This window comes from Anomalospiza imberbis, chromosome 3 (assembly GCF_031753505.1).
Source record: "Anomalospiza imberbis isolate Cuckoo-Finch-1a 21T00152 chromosome 3, ASM3175350v1, whole genome shotgun sequence".
NCBI lineage: Eukaryota > Metazoa > Chordata > Aves > Passeriformes > Viduidae > Anomalospiza > Anomalospiza imberbis.
The window spans coordinates 21,185,868-21,204,592 of NC_089683.1; the positions used below are offsets into that span (position 1 = coordinate 21,185,868).

The following is an 18,725-nucleotide window of genomic DNA, read 5'->3' on the forward strand; positions in this document are numbered from 1 at the left end:
TTGCTTAGTACAATATGTTTTCTTTCCAGATGATTCTGGATGTCACTATTAAGTAGCATTATGGGGAAGGTGGGATGATGTCTCTCATGGGTTCTGGGCTTTGCTCTCTTCAGTTGTGTATTCAGTACCGATGTAGGGGAATGCTTTGTAAAGTTATTCTTTTCCTTAAAACATGAGATCAGTGGCATTTGAGAAAAGTTGAAAGAAAAGGTCCTCAGGAACTCGCTCGCTTGTACTTCACTCTCCTTAGGAAAGGTGGAAGTAAAGGGACTTAAGCAGAATTTTTATGATTAGCAGAAAAAAACAGTGGAAAGAAGTTGTGTACAAAGTATATAGTTAAAACTTGTTTTTTCTGATTGCTGAATAGAGAAAAGCATCATGAAAACTCATAAGCTTCCTACAATTTTTATCCTTCACCCCTTCATGAATATTTTGAGATGCAATATATACTCCAAACAGACATTGAAATAACATATTTTAGTAATCACCTTGTGATTGTCACAGTGAGAACTGCAGAGTACAAAATAGTTAAAAAACTTCGCCTTTCTTCAGCTGGCTTACTGAGATCATTAAAAGAATTGGGTCCAATACTGAGGGCTGTGTACATAAAAATTTGGACTGTATTCATATGGAAACAAGAAGCCAGGCAAATTTCCTCTCTTCCATAATGGTATTAGCTAATAGCTATGAGCTTGGCCAAATTGAAAAGGAGTGGCTCGATATTTGGAAATTATGTTCATCTACAAAACATGTTCCCTTCATTTTTGCAGAGTTTTCCAGTCTGCTAAAGGTGCGGTGGATATACTAGAATGGACACAGAGGATTTCCCTCCACCACCACCAGAAGGTAATTGAAATAGTTTGGAGTTTAAAGCCAATTTTTCTATAAGAATTTGATAGTCTTTCCAGCAGTGATTTTACCTCTGCAACATTCCCTTTCCCCATATCACCCTAAGGCTTGGTCCCAGTGGTATTCTGTTGAAACACGAACTCCTGTCATCTTCCCTGTCTTGTTCTTGGACTTCATCCGCTGGTGTAGTTAGAACATGATGGGAAGAAACCTTGGAGCAATTGGTCCTTGCAGTCTAAATCTGAAAATACGTGTTTTCTACAGCAGCTCTTTGTAGTCAGAGCACAGGCACCTACGGAAGAGTATTACAGATGCTGGACTAAGGGGCTTGTTGTGTAAAGTTAACACTCAGTGCCCCTTGCCTGTTGTATCCTGGTAGCTGGATGGGCTCTGGTGTAACCCAGGTTTCTGAGCGCACAAAGGTAGGATCTACAAAGACACTGTCTCACTGCCTTTTGCATTTATGCTCAAAGAGAACATTGCATGTGGTGATTTTTTTATCCTGATCGATTTCCTGTAAGCACATCATTGTGTAGTGCTTGCTAGTACATATTTTAATACTTAACAGGATTTGGCTTTTGGTAGCTGGATGTTGAGAGAATTCAAAGAAGTATGATGTGCTTGTTCTGGTCATCCCAACACATAAATTTCTGGAGATCTGTGGTTGAATCTGCTTTTATTTCAGTTAAGTTGCTATTATAGTGTGTATAGATAGTGATTTTTCTGTAAAATACTATCTGTTCCTTATATAGGACAATATTACTTATGGACTTGCACTTTATTATATATATTGATAGATGTATATATTAATATATATATATAATATACCTTATTGCCTATAAGACATTTCACTTGATGTTCACACAAAACTTACATGAAGCCATTTGAGTATAAAATCAGATTTAATCTTCATTTTGTTCAGCTGTAGCTCTTTAGGAATTTGGGAATTGTCATTCTAGATCAGAACTGCTTTCTCTTAGTTCCGGCACTGCCACCGATAGAGGTCTGTTTCTAGATACTACCTAGGGAGCTGGGAATGTGAAGGAAGCAGAAACTTGTGAAATCTGCTCTTAATGGGTTAAATTTCTGGCCAGCATTATTGACAGTTTCATTTATACTCTGAGATATCCCTGAGGTTATTGTTGGCAACAATTCCTTGGCTGTCCATGTCCTAATCCACGTGGCCCGGACCCTGAATTTAGTTCCGTTTTGTTTAGTGACAGTTACTGTGAAACTGTCTCTATGGGATAATCCATCTCCAAAGCAGTGTAGTGCTGTAGGGGAAGATCCATCCCTGGGGAATCAATATTTCCACTTGAGCAGAGGCTGCCGTTTTTCAAAGACAGCCAATAACTGTGGCAGCAGCTCCCAGCTTGGTGCAGCATTTCAGCTTGTGGGATACTCTGAGGGGATTTCAGGGTGACGCAGTTCAGTACAATTCCAGAATTCAAGTTCTTTCTTGGCAAAGGTTTTTGTGATGTGTAGAACTATATATAGCATGTCCTTACTTTCAGACATGTCAGTTCTTAATAGGCTGGGATTAGATTTATTTAACATGAATTGAGATTCTGCTCTACCTAATCTTGCATCAATGTCAATTGATACTTTTTTGGGGAGGGAGAGGGGAAAGGGGCAGGGTGGGATTTGGAACAGAGACCAGCACCAAGCCTGGCAGAGTTCAAAAAGTGCTTGGTTAATGCTCTCAGGCACATGGTATGATTCTGGGGTGGCCATGTGCAGAGCCAGGAGTGGGACTTTGAGCCTTAAGGATCCCTTCCAGCTCAGAATGTTCTGTGATTTTTCTCTCATCTGAAAAAGCTTTGTCTGAAACTAGCGGAACATATATTTTTTTAGTTTGCCATTGCTAACTGTCTTAAAAACATACTAAAGGGATTATCAGTGAAGATAAATTTCAATAATGACACTAAAAGACATTTTAGTTCACTATCTAGCTAATTCTCATTACCTGTTTTGCAGGTGGAAAAGAAGTGAGGATTTTAGGGCCAAGTATGACAGCAAATACACATAACTAACAAATGAAGGTTTATTTTGCATGAATATGCAGTGGGCATCCATGTGTGTGTTCAGGAGGAGTGAGCAGCACCTGTCAGTGCCTTTGGACAGTGGGCACATGGGTGGGCTATCCTAGCTCATAGAGGGGATGAGATTCCTGTTGGGTGCAGAACCCTTTTCTACAACATTAAAAAAAATTCTTACTTTTGGCATAATGATTCTAAAATCCCGCTTTGAGGCCATGGATGACATCAATTGCTTTTTTAAAAAGAACATTCTTATGATGTTGTGGGGATTTTTTGTTTACTTATCTTTTGTCCTAACAAAGCTGTAGTGCTGAAAGTCACATGGGCTCCCTTCTATCTGCAAGTATATACCTTGCACTATAAATCTCAGCTTTATTCTTGATGATTAAGTTTTCTATGGTTTTGCCAGGTAAATTCTCCACGCTTATTTTTATCAAATTTTTAATGTATGCAAAAAGGAAGAATAGTAGTAAACCTTCATCTTTGTCATGGGGATGTTGCAAGAAAATAGATGGAAGGTTAAATAATGTGTTTTCATTAGCCATAGCCATCTGAATCTTGTTTAAACTTGTTTAAGTTAAGGTGCAGTAAATGTCAATACTGAAGCTGCTTCTACCACTACTTGATAAGGAAAAACTACATATGATAAAAGAATGGAATGTAACATATTTTATTTATTTTAATTTATACTGCTTATGCAACTTATCTGTTCATAGGTGTTTGGACATTCCATTCATGCATTGCTAATCAGGTAGTGACAAGTCTGTGCTGGTTACATTTCCTACCTCAGAGCAAATTCAAGTAGTGAGTAACTTGGAAAAATTATTGCCTATGTGTTCTGTCCTCTAGATTGTTTTAAAAAGAGCTTCTTCTTCTAGCCATGATTAAAAATCTCCTAGTATTTTTCTCTATATATGTGGAGGGATTGTATGTTTTGGCAACCAGGGAGCAGTTGGAGTGGGGTAGGTGCAAAAGCTTCCTTGGCTAAGAGCAAAATCCAAAAAAGTACTTTCAAAATGGATACTTGGAATGATAGTGCTAGCTCGTGTTCCCTTCTTTAGTGTGTCTGTACATACGAATTTAGGCATGAAGTGCAGGTATTTAGAATTTCTTACATAAAAGAATTCCATGTCTATCTTGTGAAATAAAGTAGAGGATGATGTTTGTTTTGTCAACAAAAAAAATCCTTTCTTGAAAGCTGAATGAAAATGGGAGATTTTATCATGGCTGTAACTTGTAATTATGCTTTTAATTGGTTGCTGTAATGGAGTGTCCTTAACCAAACCCTGTTAGACAAGAAGAGAATATGCTGTGGACTGCAGACTGTGGAGGGAGGAATTACAAAGCTGGTAGTTCTAAGAATGTGGCATCACATTGAATCTGTTATGTACAGGACGTAATTTCACACTGAACAACTGGGACTGGAGGCTGGATGTTAATGTCAGGATGGTGTTTACATGTGATGGCCTGTATTAGTGCAGTTACTGCTTTATTAGGAGATGTCATGTCTGGCACTTTTTCATTCCTCTACTTGGAAAATATTTGGTGATCTTGCAAAGTGGGAGTCCTTTTCTTGAAGTGAGTACTTGAGAGATGTTTATCAGAGCCTGTTTCCAAAGGAAACCTATGTTTGTTTGCCTGGCACGATGGGTACCTGAGGAACAGCTTCTTGCCCAAAGGAAACTGGGGGTACTTTCTGTGTCAAGGAGGCTTAGTTTTGCAGTTTCATTCTCTCTGAATATGTCTTTCTGGTACATGGTACTATGCCTTATATGATTTCTCTGTGAAAACTATTAGAAAGCGTTGGATGTATTTCCTCATACTGAGTATACTTTTCTTTGTTTCCCATTTATAGAAAATTAACATAAGTCATAGATTAAAATTTTAAAGTGAAATACTGAAATTTCAGTGTTTGTACAAGGACATTGTGAGAATCAGTTTGAATGCATAGTCTTCATAGTATTGCTAACTACTCTCTCTAGCTGAGAGAGAATCATCTTCATTTGAGAAGTATGAGAGATGCCCTTAAGGACCAAGTATAGTGGAGAGCTGGATGTTCACTCACTCACACCACTGTCCCAAGCTCCTTGGGTAAAGCTAGATAAGAAGCCTTGTCATGCTGAAGTTTGGGATTTAAGATGTTCTTTGAAATGAAGTTGTTTTTTACTAAAACTGGTAATAGACTAAAAATATCTCCTAGACACCAATTTTGTACATATTTTTATATAAAAAAATCACCTCTCTAGACGTATGAGTGGGATATTTCTTTGCTCCTGATATGGAGACATGTAGAACAAGGAGACCAAGGACATAAATCTGGATATCCTGTATGCAGCTGAGTGCTGTGATTGTGTCTTTCCGCAGTTATTTTTTGTTGTTTCCCTGTCAGGGCCAGAACACTAAAATAGTCCTTGCTCCTCTGTCCCTGAGAAGGAAATCTGGCTTGAGTCCTTGGGTAAGAGTGAAGTAGAAACAACTGTGCTCTCATAAAAGTTTCCACTGGGATGACCTTACGTATTATAACAAAAGAAAAATAAAACCAACCCTAAAACAAAAAACCCCACCAACCCCAAAAAACTGAAACTCAACAAAAAACCCACCAACTCTGAAACGCAACAAAAAACCCGCCAACTTATTAAAAATTTTTATTTACTTTAGTAAGGAGCTGCTGGTGAGCTGCTGGGTTTTGCTGTAGAGACGACTGTATTTCTCTGCCAGGGGAGCAGCTTTTTATTCTATATCCTATATGTATCTCTTTCAGATTATTTAGGTACCATTTCTACTATTTAGTGAGAAATTACATTGTTTATTTATGTTTTAACAGTTTTAAACAGCTAATTTTGTGACTAAGACAAGAAGTGGTTAAATTGGGCTTTTTAATATCGACAAGAGAAGCACTTACATGTTTTATGATTTAATTTCTGAAAGTACAGAATATTGAAGACCCTAAGATTGTATTTATTTACTGTGGTTTGGGAAATAAGGCATTGCTTAAATTAAGCTGCAGTTATGAAGGGTTGGGCTAAACAATATTGTTAGGTATCTATTTTCAGCATACAGACAGTTACAAATGATTGTAAAAAGGGAGCCAAGATTTCAGGAGAATGAGAACAGAATATGAATTGTAGTTATGAATGGCTCCTTGTTTTTGAAACTGGCAATAGCTTGCTGGTGTCTGACATCCCATCTGTAACAGAACAATTTATTTATTTCCAAAGGTCACATTTCTCTCAGTAAATGAAGGAAAATACATTGTTTAAGGTAAAGATTAATTATTTTATGTGACAATTCAGATAAGCTACGTAATGAAGAGCAACAAGAAAATTCCTTTTGCATAAACCATTTATGGTGTCACATGTCACTCCTAATTATGTGTTTTTTCTTCTAGCCAAGTATATTTGCGTGTTGGGAAAAACAAAAAAATAGAAAGCAAATAGATTAATTAATAGCTTATTATTGGCTTTAGTACCCACAAACAAAACACAGTATACATAGATGTAATTATATCTTATTTTATTTTGGAGAAAAATGGTAAAAATTTTGCTAGATGTTTAGAACATGTTAAATGATGTTACTGTTCTGTATTTCTTGGTGGGTGACTTCATTTCTTTGATAATATTTGTTTTTTTCTTTCTGAATAATAAGATGTAGTTCTTTTGTTGTCCTGTTTACTCAGCTGCTCTTTAAGGTGACTGGACTTTACGTGCTAGATGTGTGTAGGGACAAGGCCCAGACATGTTAATCAGAAAGAGTAGTTGATGATGACATAAAGACCTTTCAGGGGATTGCAGAAAAAGTTGATAATTGTTTGATGGTAATCAGTGTTGATTGCTTAAAAAAAACCCCAAAATTATAAAGGATTTTATGCTGATTTTGGGGTATTCTTGAAATGAACACTTGAAAATAAGCTCTGAAATTATAATTTCAGTGAGCCCACTGAAGAAGAGGGTGATTTTTTTTTTTTCCTATACTTCTTTTGCCTTTTTAGGACTTGAATCTGTCATTAACTGGCTGGGACAAATTGCTGGAAAAGAACTGAGAAATTTTTCATTTTTGGAGTTTTTTACTTCTGTTTCACTGAACTCAATAAATATTCACTACCCATGCCTGAAGCCTCTGTAATGATTCTACTTTAGAGTTTACAGAAAGATTCACATTTCTTATAAGTTGTTATAATTCTCTTACCTTGTGGATGAGCTTGTCTCAGATAAAAGCTTGTCTGTATTATAATAACTTAAATAAAGTGTATGAATTTTTGAATGAGACATTTATTAGGTGCTGCTTTCTTTTCCTTCATAGAGGAACTGAAACTTTGCCTAGTAGTCTGAAGAAAACATACTTGTTAAACATTTTTAGGGGAAGACTCTTCCAACCCCCTGTATAGATTTTCTTTTTTCTTCCTCATTGAAATACTCTTTCTAGCTTTATCATATTTTCATTAAAATGATTACAGAAGATTATTTAGTAGGTCAAATACAGGTTGTTGCAAGAATGTGTCTTACTGTTGAGCTCAATAACTTTGTTTAGGTGAAAGCATGATAGTTTCTGGATAACCTTCTGGATAACCTTATGCTGCTAGAACTTTCTCTAGGGGCTGGACAGGAAGATGCCTGTGCTCCTGTGCCATGGGGGTGCCAACTGATGGATGAGTTCCCAGTCTCTGTATTTCCCCATTCTGTATGTTGGCAGGGGGGGATAGAGGGAAATGCAGGTGCTGCCCTGGGAGCAGTGAATTGGTTAAGTGTAATTTGTCCAGAGGAACTTACCAGTCTTCTGGTTGCAAAGGGAAATAAAAACAAAATTAACTTTGGGTGGGATTGCTGTTTTCCCAAGCATATTAAATGGTGACCCATTCATATTTGCATGAGAAAAACACTTGCTGACTGTATTGGGTCTGGCTGAGATGGAGTTCATTTTCGCCACAGCAGCTCTCTCAGATCTGGCTGGCATTGGCTCTGCTGGACATGGGGGAAACTTCTGGCAGCTTTTCACCACAGTAGCCACCACTGTAGTCCCCAGACTACCAAAACCTGGTCTGGCATCCCTTTGCCTAAGTAATCCGAAGATTCAGTCTAGGAAGTATGTACAATTGCTGGCAAGGTGGAGAAAAAAAATGATCCACAAATGAAGTCGAGTCCTTTGCTAACTTCTTAACCAGACTATGTCATCCTGGTAGAAGGATGTTGCTAGAATGATCCAAGACCTAAAAACTCAAGCTTTTGCTCTGGTTGGCTTTCAGCTTCTCTTTAGTATGATAATCAGTTTATGCACCCGAGCTGTATGTTTTCTTTCTGTAGAGTTGGGATCTCATGCTCTGTTTTGGATCTCCAGGGTGTGTCTGGCTTCCTCCTTCTTCATAGGGTTTCCAATTACTTTTAAAGAGCTTTTGGTCCAAGGTATTGCTAAATGATTCAGCAGTTTTATATTGCTAATTAGAATTAAACAAACTGTATTAGAGAAATGCATATACCTCAAACCATTAAACAGCAATTGCTTCAAAGTAAAAGTAATTATTTGGAAAACTAGATATTAATAGTTGTTAATCATAGAAAAAGAAATATTGAAGTAAATTAAAAGCCAGACTGCTCTCAGTGGTGGAAGTTTCCTTAAAAAGGGTTATTTTTTCATAAAATTGTCGACTACATGGTCAAAACTGCATTTTCTAGGAAATTTTTCTGTTTTTCCTTCATATATAATATGTACCTTGTGGTTAGCTAACATGCTCTGTCCTTGCAATGCCAGAGCTGGATATTTCATTTTCTCAATGACTTTGTAGTTGTTTGCTGTTTTATTAGAGCTCTGTGGTTTTCCTGTTCCCTGTGTGGGTTGTCCATTTGGCAGCACATTGTAGGTGAGTTCAGCGGGTCGTGTGCGCAGTAGCTGAGGCTGAGCTCGGCTCAGCTACCATCAGCAGACCCATTGTACCTCAGCTCAGCTGTCTGGTGGCATTTATACCAATTCAGATGGGTGACTTTTGGGGTGCTAAGGGTTAAGTGTATTGGTATTCCTTGAATACTGATGGAAAGCTAGTAGCCTTTAATATGGAGAGGTGCTTTGTAGTATAGAGAGGGATCTCTCATGTATTTATGCAGAATTCCAAATAACATCTGTACAGGCTTTCCTTACAGCACCAGCAAAATTTCTTGGTATTTCTTGGAAATTCATAAGTCAGAATGTGTTAATGTGGTGCTGAAGTGGAAAAGACATCCTTGGGACCAGGCTTGATCTGTGTTTCCAGTGGTGGCAGGCAATACCAGTGCCACTAGTGTGCTGAGTATTTAAAGTAAATGGCCACAAACCACTGATTTTACGTAGCTGCCTTTCTGGTTATTGGGTAGTCAGCACTGAAAAGCACATTGAGGCTTTACAAAGGATACAGGTCTGCTGGTGTTGCTCCTGCTTTTTCTGGACAGCATGGTTCTTGTCTTAATGATGTTATTTTAGACTTTTGATTTTTTGCTACTAGGTTCTTTTAAATTTTAGCTAATTAAGACTTAAATTTCTGTCACTGTGAGTAGTTTGTAAACTTCAGCGTTTTTGCTATTTGTAAATATCTCCTAACATCCATAGACCTGGGCTTTATTTCAAGGAATGCAATTTTTTTTGGTATTAGGCATGCTGTTGTTAGCAGGCTCTCGGAAATGTGAGCCCGCAGATTCATTACTCTTCTGACTCTGGTTTTGAATTTGTTTTTTCTATCCAGAAGAACAATATCTGTTGTGCATGCTCAACAACATAATTAGTATGTAGTGTGTGTATTTGCAAAATACTAAAGAGGCATTTGTACTTATTTCTTTGTTATTTATTTGCAGGGAAAGCCTGTTAATTCATGTGGTTTTGCTTTTGTTTCCATCACTGCAAACACTTTTTGCATGAATGTATATCTTTAGTTTGGTTGGGGTTTTTTTTGTAACTGTTTTCCACAGAGACTGGTAATGCTGACATTGTGGTCATGCTTTGGATGTGTGTGCGAGCTGTGTGTAATTAGCAGCGTGCTTGTACCACAAGGACCTGGGTTCCCTGCAGTGCCAGCTTAGCACAGCTGTGAGTGCAATTGGAATGGGTGCAAAGGGAAAGTCCTTGGCTCCAACCCACTTCCCATGGGAAGGAGCTCTCACTCCCATGTTTTTGCGTGCACAGTTTGTCCTAGATGTTTATATTCCCCCAGAAAAATAGATACTTTCCACCTGTGTGACAGTGTGAGGAGGTGATTTATGGATGCCAGTGGTGTGCTGATGGGTGTCCCGTGTGACTGGGAAGTGTCAGTGAAGTGGCAGAAGCACTTTCACCTACAGGTCAGCCTTTCTCCGGCAGGGTCCCTCCTGCCCTGCACCTCGCCGCTCTCCCTGCACAGGTGCTGGTGCAGGTGTCCTTTGAGGAAGGGCAGAAGAGAAATGTGTCAGCTGAGTTACCAGAGTGAAAGAATACTTGACTGCAGTTTTCTCTCCTGGAACTCAAGAATTAGTGGTCACAAGTGGGAGATGAGCGAGTTGAAAATACCACGTTGTTTTCAAGCATTAGGAATGCAACCTAAGCGGTGCCTTCAAGCTAGGAGAAACAAGATGTTGTCTAGTGGCAACCAAGTTTCTTGAAACCTGTCTTCAAGTTCTTGCTGAAGATGAGGCAGATGTTATTTTACAAAGTTGGTCAAATCTGGAAGCTTCTGCAGGCATGAGTGTTTCCTAGCACAAGGTTCATCATCCTGGCAAACACCAAGCCTCTGCTACGAAATCTCTTCTTAAATAAAAAGGGAACAGCTTGAGAGTCCATTTATCCTGGAGCACAGTCAGCAGGGTGTGTTCGGCCTCAAATGGTTAGTTTTACAAAAATTATGGTAACTTAAAAAATTCAGTTGTTTCCTGGTATCTGCATGCTTTCAATACTTATTTCTATTGTACACTTCCATAAGGAGCTTGTCAGATTTTAATTGTGGTCTGTAAAGGGAAGGGTATCTCATCAGAAAAATGTCTGGAATGTATCAAGGATAAATAATAAGCATTTAGATTGCTATGTCTGGCAGTTTGTTTTGACTTGTAACCTGTGTGAGTTAGCATATTTTATAATACCTCAAAATATTCTGGGATAGTAACATTTTATTTTTTTTTTTTTACTAATAAGTTTTTTGTATTTCAAGACACTCAAGTATTTGTAGAAAGTTGAAACATTTGGGGAATTCATTTGAAAGGAAGGTAGGTCTTTGCAGTCCTAAGTGTTTTGTTGCAATCCAAAATAATGAATAAAAAATATAAATGTTTTAAAACTGCAGGTTGGAATAAAAGCAGGCAACTCCTGCCAGTGCGTTTTTAGGTTCAATTGTATTAATATTTTTTCACTAAATAATAAGTAGATATATGCCATTTAAAGCATTCTACACTTATTTCCTTCATCGGTCGTATAGTAGAAGCGACTAGAAATATTTATTGAGTTCTTTAAATATAATAGATACATTTCTGCTTTTTGTTCCATAATAGCCTGTGAACTTTAAAAAAAAAAAAGAATACAACTGATTGTGAAGATGACATTCTTAATTATACAGAAGGCTTCCACTTCTAAAAATATTTTTCAAACCTTAAAATATAAATTATTCATATTTCTTGGTGGCAGCATGCCTGTTTATGTCCAGGTCTTCCAGGTTTATTGTTATCATGCCCCAGACTGTTGAACTGTTTGTGCTTGGGGTTCTATTTCATTCTTCCTTTATCATGATTTTTCTTGGAAGAAAGTTTACTTCTTTAGTTGACGACTTCTGAGTTGTCATGGATTTATGAGATTGCAAGGGGGGGACAGACATTTGGCATGCTTTTTTTTATTTCAGGTGTGTTCATATTGTATTCAAAATGCACTTGATAGTAAGTGCAGAGCTATTTTATCTTACTTCTGTGTCACTAAAACTGTTTAAGAAAACTATTAATGAAGCTTCGCTGACTTAATCTGGGCTTTAAAATTAATGTCATTCCTTTAACTCCTTAGTTAATGGATGGGAAGGCAAAGGGTGCCAAGAATGCTTTGCAATTGGCAGACCAACCAAACATTTTTTAAATTTGCTTATGCCCCAGCAGGTCTCTGTAAACACAACCTAAGTGAGCTTATTTCTGAAGTAAACTTAAGAAATGTCATTTCACTGGATAACAAGGCACAGAAAAAGTCATAAATCTGTGTGCGGTGCACAGTTATGAGAACATGTATTCCTTTTTCTGATTCTAAATTAGTGCTTTCATACTTAATTTAACTTGAAGACAATGTTTCCTTATATCAGATTTTTTTTTTCTGTTTTGAAAACTCCAAATAGAAAGTGTTAGAAATGTGAGAATTTCCGTGAAGCATTTACAGAGCTCGCAGAGTGGTATAGCCATACGATGAACAAGTTCAATCAATTTTTGTATTCTCATTGCACTGGTTGGCACACATACAGCTAAGGATGTGAGCAGAGGTGAAAGGGAAAATTGAATTTTTAGTAACTAATTTAATTGTTTGAAGTAGTTCCAGACAGACTCTGTCATTCTAAGCATTGTGTGATTATTACTTCAGAAAAAAAATGTATTACATTTTAAAATTATGTCAAAAGAAAGCTGTCCTTAGTGTGTTTTTTGCAAGGGAGCGTGCCTTTGAAAATACCCCCCACATACACCCACCCAGCAGACTCCCCCTCTCCCCCCTCCTTTTTTTTTTTTTCTGCAAGACAGTTGCCTCATGCACTTTTTGGCTTGATCCTTTTGATTTGCAGATAAAGGGTAGGAGGAACTGGGACTTTCTTCATGAGCATGAAATTTTGCAAGATCTGTGGTGGTATTTAGTAGCCAGATTCAGCCTGGGTCTAACTGCTGTCTGTCTTTTTAATTGTAGCACTTAAAAAAGAGCTTTTGTCTGTGTGTTGTTGTGACATAACACAGAGAACTGTGGAAAACAGGTATTTTCAAAACAAGAATTTGTCTTTTTTTGTGGGACATAATCTGCATTTATCTGCAGTTATGATCAGCTCTTAAGTTGAAGCAAAAAGCCCCATCCTCTTTTTATTTTATTTTTGTTGTTAAAATACTTTTTCCATCAATTGAAATAGTATGCTCTTGATATTAAAAGCTTAAAGGAGAATATTTTTATTAAATATGTGATGGAAAGTATCTGTAAATTTGAAAGACTAAAGTTTATACCTGCAGAATTAAGCAAATGTAGAAGTAATGCAAAGCTGTAATACAGTTTAAAGCTTTCTGAACTGAGGATATTTGTTTGTCTCCGGTATACCCTTTCTGATGGACAATGTATTCTTTCTTTTTTTGTCTCTTTTTGTAATCTTAACCTGCTGTACCATCAGTGATGCGATTATGGGATCTTACCAGGCTGTAGTGCCCATTTATCAGGTTCTGTGCCTTGTTTATCTATGATGCAAAGTAAATGTTTTGAAATTAATGAAGACGGGCAGTGTTAACAGCCATAACAGAAAAAAATTAGGTGGCACGTCCAATTTTTGGTTTTTATACTCATGTTGGAAAGACATCTTCCTCTCTTTTGTTTCTTTTCCCCATTACACAGTCAAGCAACAAATATTACAGTTTAGTCCGATGGATGGTGAATCAGGAAGAATGCCATGTTTGTCTTTAATCACTTGGAAGAGCTTTGAAGAATTTCTTGCATCTTTCAGGAAAAAAAGAATTGCTAATGGACAAAGCAAAAATGAGAAGCCTGATTTCATACAGAAGAATTTTTGAAAGGAATTAATCAAAATTAAATTAAATGTCCTACTGCCTCAGTCACTGCACATGAAAATAAATGCAGGGCAATCTGGGTTTTTTGTTCCTTACTATTTTTGCAATTAGTTCACTTTTTCTCCTGCAGAGAGGCTGCATGAAAGATCTTGTTATTTGTGGCTGTAGTAAAATATGCTGGCTCAGCCTGCTTGAAGAAACAGAAGCCTTGGCAAGAATGCTGATTACCATGACAATCTAAGCAGTCTAGAGCTTTGGGGTGTTGTGGGTTTTATCATAAAGATAAAAAATGAGTTCTGAATGGTAGGATAGCTGATAACATCATCATGATGCAGCAGATCCAATCGTCTTTGCAAGAATTATTTTTTCATTTTCTGTTACCTGAGGATGGAGGGGGGAAACTTATCACCTTCAGGTAAATTTTTATAACATAATTGTGTATTTACTCCTTTATCTTCTTTAGGATATTGTTTTATGCTGTAGGTACATGACGGGATTTACATTTTCATGGGTTTTCCCCAGTAGCATTGGGGGAAACTGCTGTGTACTTCTTCCTGCTCCTCTCCCCAGCCCCATGTACAGAGCCAAATCTGTGCTACAGTATCTTCACAGGCAAAGAGGAAAAAAACTCTCAGCCACACTTTTTATCTATATTAGGGTGTCATTATTTTGGCCATTACTTCCTCAAAGGCTCCATACCCTCCCTCCACGAGAATGCATGGTGTGGTAATAGGGCTAATAGCATGTTGCATGGTTTAAAACTATCTCAGATTGGAGGAGGAAAATCAACTGTTGGTCTCTGTTGTGTGTGAACTAAGTGATTATCACTGGTATTTGGACACTGTTAGGAAAGAATGGACTTAGGAGTTTCAGTTGGAAAGGGAAAATTACTTGAAGTTTTAAACTTGCAAAGTCTCTGTGCAAATAAATTAATCTGTGAAGTTTTCATGTTTAAAAATTGGCTGTTTAGGTGTTTTTCTAAAAATTTTTTGGCTCATTATGACAAAAGCAAGGGTATTTGCATTATTACTTGTTTGTTTCTTTGCAAGTAATTTCCTTGTTTGCACTAAAGGATTTATTGAAAACTGCATGAGGTTATCAACACATCAATCAACTTTTGTTCTGTTCCAGTAACCTAAAAATCTAAGGGTTCATTGTGTAAGCTTCATTTGTAATGTGGAGCATTTACTGGTCCCATGAAATCATTATTAAGAGCAAACAAACAAAGGTGTGTCTTTCTGCACAGTTCTAGAACATGAACCAAAAGCCGCGGGTCTGAATGATGAAGAGGAGGATGAGGGAGAACAGTTTGATTTTGATAGTGGAGATGAGATACCAGAAGCAGACAGGCAAGCCCTTGTGCCACCTCTTCCTGGTCCTGGAAATTACACGGAGCACCAAGAGGCTGGTGCTGCAGGTAAGTCAGCCTGTTGGTCTGTACTTCCACTGGGCTAAATAGTCAAGACTGATCATAGGATGCCTTTTCTTGACAGTTGAATAAAAGTACTTCAACAAGAGTTTTCCATGGTGTTATGGCCCACCCCTGAGGGTAACTCAGGTTCTTCTTAACGGATCTCTTGGAGCAGATTAGAGTGAAACAAACACAGAAGGATTGGTGTTTGTAAATATACACATGTTGGGTTTACTTTGGAACAATTTGATTGTAATGGAAAGCATATATGTAGCCATTTTGGTTGTTAGTATATAAAGTAATATGGCAATATCAAAGCATAAAAATACCACCCACTTAAGGAAACATATAAGGGAAAAGGAAGGAAGAAAGGGAAAGAAAGGATAAGAGTAGGAAGATACATAATCACCAGCCATAGATCTGTGATGACACTTGATTGAAGTGATGATTGAAGGTTTTTATCTGTCAGAGTTGGGGGAAAAAGCCCATAAAATACAAAGTGTGGTAGGTTAGTATGCTCTCAGGTTCAGGTGGGAGTGCCCAAGCACCTCCTCTGCGAGGGTGAAGTTTTATTCTATCTTTTGATCATGCACAGTTCTCTGGTGGAACTCATCAGAAATGAGTCTGAGGGCACTTCAGGGGTGGTTGAGAGTTTATGAGCTCTTCTAAGGCAGCTGCCTCTAATGTCAGTAAGCCTTGTGTGGATGTGACCTGCCCTGGGGGAAGGGCGTGTGTGTAAGGGAGGGCAGTTTGGCATGATGAAAGGCAAGATCCTGTCTGCCTCCTACCAGCCTCAGAGCATAGTTTGTAGCCTCTGGAGGTGGTAATTTCACCCCCTCTGTCTTATGCAGACCAGAGGTTTGTCATTACACACCCAAAAACTCATTGCCTTCTCTTTGCGGGCTTGCAAACCTGGCCTCAGCAAAGCACCCAGGCATCTCTGAAAATGGTCAATTTCTTTTGAGTCATAGTCCAGTCTCTCACACATGGAAATACCATGCAAGTGTTTTGAATATTCCTGCCAGTTACAGTCATGGTAGATCTGACAGGGCAATTGACCATCACATGTAATTCCTGAGAGGTTTCCCATTCAAGTGTGATGTCCAAACCAATGGATTGGACATAGTCTGAGTGTCATGCTACAGGAAAACTGTATATCCTGGCTGATCTTAAGGCACATTGATGGCTTGAGATAAGCTGTTTCACAGCTAAGCTTGCTGGTTGCTGAGTTGAAATGTTATGCATAAAACTAAGTAGAGTTTGAATGTATGAATTTTGTTCATAAACAGAAGTTTTGCTAAATATTGAAACATTTTTTACAACATATGCAGATGTTTCCAGTGCTGAGGCGTAGTCTGGAAATTGCTGTATTCTGCTCAAATTGCTAACAGCTGATTTTGCTTACTTTAATCCAATTTCCTTTTGTAAACAGATTCACTGTACTTATGGCAATTAAATATAGGTAACTCTTCAGGTACTGTGCAGCTTGACAACCTGGAACTTAAAGATCATCTTTCCCTGAGCATCTGTTGCTTGCTCACCCTTATTGTGAAGTTGTGCTTACAGCTTAAAATCATTTGATCACTTGGGATAGCAGTTCCCTTCAGAGTGGCCTGTGGTTCTGCTGTATCTCAGCTTGTCTCAAAAAATACTGGGAACTTTCTATAACAGAAAACAATGCATTTTCAAAGAGGAAAACTTGTGAAGTTATTTTCTTCCTCCCTTTCTTAACACAGCATTTTCAGGACTGCCCTCCATGACTTTTCTTATCCTTATGACTACCCCTAAAATATTTGTTGTGTTTGTGTTTGAAAGATTCAAATTAATCTAGAATCCAGATTTTAACCTTTTCAATTTAAGACTGTTTTGATTCATGTGCTTATGTCAGTCAAGTTACTGTTTTTCCATAGGCATCTTTGTAACTCATTGTTTTGCTCTTGTTGCATCCCTCATCTGTGAAATGGGGAGGTTGGTACTACTGTGTGGGAATTTTGAGTCAGGTTGTAAACAGCTTGTATAGTAAAGATTGGGTCAGTGTTTAGCATACTTGCAAAGAGCTATTAGAATGGCTTGAACAGGTATGAAAACTAAAACTTTGTATTTTTGTTTAATCTTTCAACTAAAGGAGCTGATAATTTAGAAAACACTGAGAAGCTGCAAACATCAGAACCTGCTGCAGAAGGCACTCCAGCCAAAGTAAATCCCTACTCAGTCATAAATATTTCCCCAATCCAAGATAAGGATCCATCCTCATCACCAGAACCAAGTCCTCCGGATGAATGTGCAAGTCCCAACCTGTCTGGTGGATATTCTGTTCCTGTCCCTTGTGGATATGCTGTGCCATCCAATTTACCTTTGATACTGCCAGCATACTCCAGCCCTGTCATCATACGCAGTGTTTCTGTAGATGAAGAAGGTACTGTATTTACACACCTTACTTTATTTGAAAGGGAATCCTTGGTTAACCTCAGGTACCTTTCCTGTATAGCACTCACCCTGGGTGAATATGATTAATGCTAATTCCTTTTTAATGTAATGAAATAATTTTCAGATCCAGAGTTCAATGTTCAAGCCAAATGGTTTCTTCTCATACCTTTTATTTTGTTTTCCTAGATCCTGGCAAAATTCCTATTCCTTTTGCCTTTTCTATATGCATTTCTGTTTGTTTGTTTTCCAATTCTTGTGGATTTAGAGTTGCTATGGGATTTTTCCCTTGATGATTTGATGAATTCTCTGTCTTCTAGTACAATTTTAAGACAGAAGAGGAAACTAGAAAGGGAAATAACTATGGATTATTACAGAAACAAGAGATGCATTTTGTAACCTGAGTTGAGAAAGTTGACAGCTTAATGTCAAGACAGTAGGAAAAGAAAGCTCCCCATATCCTGCCTTTTCTTTGTATTTTGAATATACTTTTCCTTAGCTAGGCAGCAGTTCTTCTATAATTCCAGCCTTTATTCCAGACTTTGCTTTTTACCACTATTAGGAATACTGTCAAGTAAAAGCAAATGTTTATGTGGTCCTTATTACCTGTAGAGGAATATATTTTTGAAAGATAGAATTAAATGCATTAGGTGTTGTGATTTCCTCTTAACAGCTTTTCTAACAAATGGCCTTTGAATTACTTAGCTTTCAAAAATGCATGGTGTGAAGAAACTTCCAAATTTTTTTTAAAATATGCGTAGGAATAAAACTATTCCAAGGAAGGAGATTATTCTTAGCAATGATCTAGTAAAATCAGTTTCTTATGGCAAAATGTGCAATTTGAGTCAAACTGACATGTTATTGCAAGCACTTGCTTTTTTTTTTTTTTTTCCTACTTGGCAGGTACACAGTCAGCAGCTGAAGAATGTCATTATAATTCTGTAAACTTGGAGGACCCTCAGAATAGGTGATTGCCAGTTCATCATGTTTTAATGATTTGTAAAGCCTTTATTCCTAAGAAAGCTTGTATTTGATAAGTATTTTATTTTCCTTGTGTGATACTTCCATGTTTGTTGGTTTGTTTTTTTTCACTTTCTTACTCCTGTATTCTGGTTGTGTACAAAAATCAGGACTGGTGTGTGTAAATGTGCATGACATTTTTGAAGACACTGGGTTGAATTTTTCTAGAGTGATGGCAATGTCAGGTGCAACAGATTGCTGGAGGTTTGGTATAGCCTGCTGCTTTTAGCAGGACCACTTCCAATACTCCATCAGATCAATCATGGCCTTGCTGGCTGAGCC

The 18,725-nt window shown here is 37.7% G+C and overlaps 1 protein-coding gene across 7 annotated transcripts in view; it reads left to right on the forward strand.

Annotated features, from left to right (window-relative positions):
* The window catches only part of ARHGEF10 (Rho guanine nucleotide exchange factor 10), a 105,152-nt gene that overhangs the window by 12,570 nt on the left and 73,857 nt on the right, over nt 1–18,725 (forward strand). For 6 of the 7 annotated variants that reach the window (XR_010997016.1, XM_068183576.1, XM_068183579.1 and 3 more), the window contains exons 2-5: nt 771–846; nt 14,835–15,005; nt 17,125–17,415; nt 18,327–18,390. Coding sequence is in view for 5 of the 7 variants with exons in the window: in XM_068183576.1 (XP_068039677.1) it covers nt 810–846; nt 14,835–15,005; nt 17,125–17,415; nt 18,327–18,390 (563 nt within the window). In the remaining 2 variants the exon portion in view is untranslated. Of the gene's footprint in view, nt 1–770; nt 847–14,834; nt 15,006–17,124; nt 17,416–18,326; nt 18,391–18,725 lie in introns of those variants that run through there. The other variant, XM_068183580.1, reaches the window with a different exon arrangement.